Source organism: Lagopus muta, chromosome 11, assembly GCF_023343835.1.
Source record: "Lagopus muta isolate bLagMut1 chromosome 11, bLagMut1 primary, whole genome shotgun sequence".
Classification (NCBI taxonomy): Eukaryota; Metazoa; Chordata; class Aves; order Galliformes; family Phasianidae; genus Lagopus; species Lagopus muta.
The window spans coordinates 13,083,643-13,088,331 of NC_064443.1; the positions used below are offsets into that span (position 1 = coordinate 13,083,643).

Here is a 4,689-nt window from a genome sequence, read left to right on the forward strand (position 1 = left end):
CGGAGCTGCGGGATTCCCGGCCTCGTCCCGCCGTAGTTTTTCGTCCTGCCGCATTTCCGGGGCCCCCCTCGCCGATCCCGTCCCGTCTGGCTGCAGGGGCCGGGCTCGCTCTGCAGCCGCGATCCGCTTGCGAGAGGTTGAGCTACAGCCCCTTCGCTTGGGGGCGGATTCCCTCTCTCCTAAGGTTTCCAAAAGCGATGACTTGTAGCTGGGATTCCAATTATTATTATTAATTTCTTTTTAACCCGAAACTCTCCCAAAAAGTCTTTTAAAACAAATTCTCAACCCGATCTTTTCCCCGCTACCAGCATCAGTGCGCATCACTCTCCACGCCTCAAAGCGATCGTTTTGGCATCGAAAAAACCCCAAAACTCGAGTGAGGAGGAGCTCCTCACCCCGGGGCTCGGAGCACCGCTCCCGGCACCGCAACCCGCAAAGGCGCAGCATGGGGTCGCCTCCCGGCCCCTCTCTCGGCGCAGAGCTGTGCTCGCCTTCGCCTCCCTCCGTTTAATCGCTCCATTAAGCGGGGAAAGGTGAACTCCCCATCGCGGCGTCCCCAGGCATTCGGGTGTCGCGCTCGTTCCCCGCTTCATTGGCGAGCCCGGCCCGAGCAGCACGCAGAGATCAGCCTCGTTTCTCCGCTAGAATAATATTGTTCCTAACGACGTGGCCGGAATAGACACTCGCATATTAAAAGTAGGGAAAGGGGGGAGCTGAGAAGGGAATATTTAGTGTAATCCAAGTGCTTGATTATCCGTATTCTGATCAAAAAGAGTTTCTGAGGCCTGCTGGGAGTGATTAGATTAATGTAATGCGGTTTGAAGGGTCTGTGTTTTCTCTCTTAATTTGGGTCATTACTCGGAAAGCGAGCGTGAGATCACTTCATCTGCATGCGGGGAGCGGCACCGAGGAGCGGCCGAACAGCTCCGAACGAGAGCGGCCCCGGGAAGCTGCGGGCGCCCACCGAGCCCCTCTCCTGGGGGCGGCTCCGCCCGGCCCTCTGCGGCCCTCACGCGGGCTCCTCCGGGCCCCGCACACGGCATCCCCCACGGGGCCGGGCTCTGGGCCGGAATGGGAAATGAAACACCTACGAAGGGCCGGTTTATTGTCCCATGATAGATTATATATATATATATATATATAATATATATATTCCTCACTTATTCGAGCGTACATTTAAAATGGAGATTTACAGACACGTATAAAGAGCGCTGTCCTGGTGGGGGGGAGGCAGCCGGCCCGGCCCCTCTTGGCCCACAGCGCCGTTAAATAGGATTCCTCTTATATACAGCTGCAGCTCGAGGTCGCTTGCTACCGGCGGCTGAGCTCGCTGGGGAAAAGACAGAGAAGCGAAGGCTGCAGTTGGGATGGGTAGCGGCGGTCCGGGAGCTGTGCCGGCCCTTGGCTGTGCCGGCCCTTAGCTCTGCCCGCTGCGCGTTGGATCCCGGGGTGGAGGCGGAGGAGCGCTGGAGACGCTGTCGTGCAACTTTCGGACGTGCTTCTTTAAATCAAAGTTTCTGCAAAATCCTTTGCCGCAAGTGACGCACGTGAAGGGCTTCTTGTCGTTGTGGGTGTGCATGTGGAAAGTCAAGTTATAGATCTGGTGGAAGGCTTTGTTGCAAATGGTGCACTTGTACTGCTTCTCTCCGCTGTGGGTCAGCTTGTGGTTCTTGTAGTTGCCTGCGAGGGAGGAGGAAGGTGGGAAAGGGGTTACCGAGGGCGCCAGGTGAGGGGGGCAGGAAGCGAACCCCCGCGCCCCGTCCCGCTGTCAGAGCTGCTCCGCGTCATCGCCGGGGCACAAATGAGGGCAGGGTCAGCCCGGTGACCCGCGGCAAATGGAGAGCGCCCGGGATTAGGCCCGCGGCCCCGCACCTCTCATTTAAAAAGCATTTCGGGAGCCCCGGCAGCGGTCCCCGTGCTATGGCCCGGCTTACGACTGTAATTGGGAGAGGTGGCGGCGGCTCGGCCCCGCACCCCCCGTTCCCGCAGCCGGGCAGGGCCCGCTAGATCCCCGCGCTAATAGTGACGGAACCTCCCCGACCCGGCCCCGCTCACCTTTCTGGTGGAAGCCCTTGCCGCAGAACTCGCAGACGAAGGGTTTGTAGCCGGCGTGGATGCGGATGTGGGTGTTGAGCGTGGAGCTCCTGTTGAACGCCTTCCCACACTGGTTGCACTTGTGGGGCTTCTCCTGCGCGGGGAGGGGGGGGCACGGGAGGGGACGAGAGGCCAGTTAGGGGCTGTGGGGAGAAGCCGTCCCCTACCCCATTCCGCCCCTCACCTCCCCACCTACCTGCGTGTGGATGATTTTGTGCCGGCACAGGGTGCTGGCTTGGCGGAAGCCCTTCCCGCAGACCTTGCACACGAACGGCCGAGCCCCCGTGTGCACCGGCATGTGCCGGGTGAGGTTGTAGTGCGCGTTGAACACCTGCGGGGAAGCAGCGGTGAGACGCGGCGGGCCGCTTCCGCACGCTCCGGCCCCTCCCGCTCCCCCCCCGTTCCCCTTACCTTGCCGCACACCTCGCAGGTGAAGTTCTTGGGTTTGCCCTCTACCGTTCCGCCGCCGCCCCCCCCCAGCTTGGCGTGGCCCTTGGGGGGGCCGCCGCGTTCCGCCGCCGCCGCCTCCTTCATCACCTGGTCCAGGTGGCCCGGCAGCCGCTCCTTGTGCGCGAAGGGCGGCGGCGGGGGCAGCTTCTCGGCCGCCAACCCCGCCAGCTTGGCGTTCTCCAGCAGGAAAAGCTTCTGGTGAGCCGAGAGCCCCCCCGGTGGCGGGGGGCCCAGCAGGCCGGCGGGGAAGAGCTGTCCGTGCAGCAGGTCGGCCGGGTGGTAGGCGGCATCCAGGTAGTTGAAGTAATAGAGGGAGCGGGGGGCTGCCGGCACGGCCCCCGCTTGGTGGATGACCTGCGGCTTGATGAGCCGCCCGCTGGGCTGACCCAGGGCGAGCTCTGCCTTGCAGCAGACGCCGCAGTTGGCTTTGCAGAGCCCCCCGGCGCCCCGCAGGCCGCTCTTCCACAGCTCCGAGTAGTTGAGGAGAGTCTTGGAGGGCACCTCGTAGCCCAGCGGAGGGATAGGGATCACGCAGGGCAGCGGCGAGCACAGGCTGAGCGACTTCTTGCCCGGCTCCGGCTCCGGCCCCGGGCCGCCGTGCCTCTGCTCGAAGGCTGCTTTGGGCTCCGACGTCTTTGCCATGATGCGCTCGATGGAGAAGGCCAGGCTCTTAGACGGGTTAGCGGCGGCGGCCCGGCCGTCGTGCCGGGGGCAGGGGGAAGGCATGACCGTCTCCAGCGACCCCGAGCTCGCCATGGCTTTGCGCCGTGCGGGAACTTGGGCTGAGCGGCCGCTCGCTCCTGCGCTCGGCTCTGCATTCCAGAAAAGCCAGGAGACAAATCAATTTAATAAGCACCTTGTTCTCTTTCCCCCCACTCAGCCCCCCCCCCCCCCCCCCCACCGGCACCCCCTCCCTATTTACATTCAAATGAACATATCCAAGAACAATGGCACGTAGGGTACCAGATTACTGCTCATTAAGCGGAACACGCTAAAGTAACATGCGAGCTAGACCTTGTTAGTATTTAAAAGGAGAGAAAGAAAGAAAAAAAAAAAAAGCCAGAAGAAGCTCCCCCAGCCCCTGCTGCCCTGCCCAACCACACCGACGGGGCGCGGGGCTGCCTCGGCACCCCTTACCTTAGCCCGGCTCCGACGAGACGCATCCAAGCAGCTCGGTGCGGCCGCAGTCACATTTTGATAGCAAACATCTTCCCGAGCGTCAGCTCACCGCCTCGTACATTTAAAGCTGACATCACATGAAGTCACTTGGAGCAGGATGACATGGGGATGCCACCATGGATCTTCCCCGAGCCCAGGCGCCGGGCTGGAGCGCGGTGGGTTGGGGCAGAGAGAGGAAGAGAAGCCCCCCCCCTCCTCCACGCACGATTTCCTTCCAGTTTAAGACGCTCAAATCGCTCGTGTGCGAGCTGGTTTTTTTTTTCCCTCTCTCTCTCTCTCTCCCTTCTTAAAAAGCAACTTGCAAAGCAGAGGAATCGTTTTGCATGTGGCAAATTAGAAGGCAAGTGCGATTCACAAGTTGGGTGGAAAAGAGTGCTCCAGTTCTCGCTGGGGTTACAGGAGCCGCTCGGAGTGAGCGTGAGGATTTTTTGCTTTTTATTTCTTTCTTTCTTTTTTCTTTTTTTTTTTTTTTTCTTAAGAAGGGGGAGAATGAATTTTTTTTTTCCTAAAGCGACTACCACGCAACCGTGCTCGAGTTATTTTGGCAACCCATCTGCAATCAGCTCCGTTGCAACCGAGCTGGAAGATAATTAATAAATTGTCACTTATCTGCGAGCCTCCCCAGCATGTATAAATTAATAGCCAACCCATTAATTAGGACGGTGTATTAATGTTAATTAAACTAAGTTTAATTCCATCCCCCCCCCCTCCTCACAGAGTGGCTGGTGATTAGCCTTAAATAAACGCGGAGGGGGTCGACTCCGGGGTTGGGTTTGTGCTGCTTAAAAAAAAAAAAAAAGAAGAAAAAAAGGGAAAAGTAAAAAGGGGTAGAAGAGAAAAGCGGCCGTGCGCTGCGACGGGAGCTTTGCAAGCGTTCACCCCGTGAGACGCCCGCATCCCTGGGCGTGCAAGCGGGTGTATCTCCCTTTCCCTTTTAATCATTTTCTTGCCCCCCTCCCGCTCCCC

General features: G+C 59.5%; 1 protein-coding gene across 2 annotated transcripts; it reads right to left on the minus strand.

Moving 5' to 3' along the window:
- Nucleotides 1-340: 340 nt before the first annotated feature.
- FEZF2 (FEZ family zinc finger 2) lies at nt 341-4,482 on the minus strand. Of its 2 annotated transcripts, none has more exons than XM_048957820.1 (5): nt 3,682-4,482; nt 2,506-3,356; nt 2,291-2,425; nt 2,056-2,188; nt 341-1,680 (listed from the first exon to the last, which is right to left on the minus strand). In XM_048957820.1, exons 2-5 carry the CDS (start codon nt 3,298-3,300, stop codon nt 1,418-1,420), a joined length of 1,326 nt encoding a protein of 441 aa, XP_048813777.1. In that variant the 5' UTR covers nt 3,301-3,356; nt 3,682-4,482; the 3' UTR covers nt 341-1,417. The 2 variants fall into 2 exon arrangements, with proteins under 2 accessions (XP_048813777.1, XP_048813778.1); XM_048957821.1 differs by lacking the exon at nt 3,682-4,482 and adding an exon at nt 3,467-3,523.
- Between the last annotated feature and the right edge of the window lie 207 nt (nt 4,483-4,689).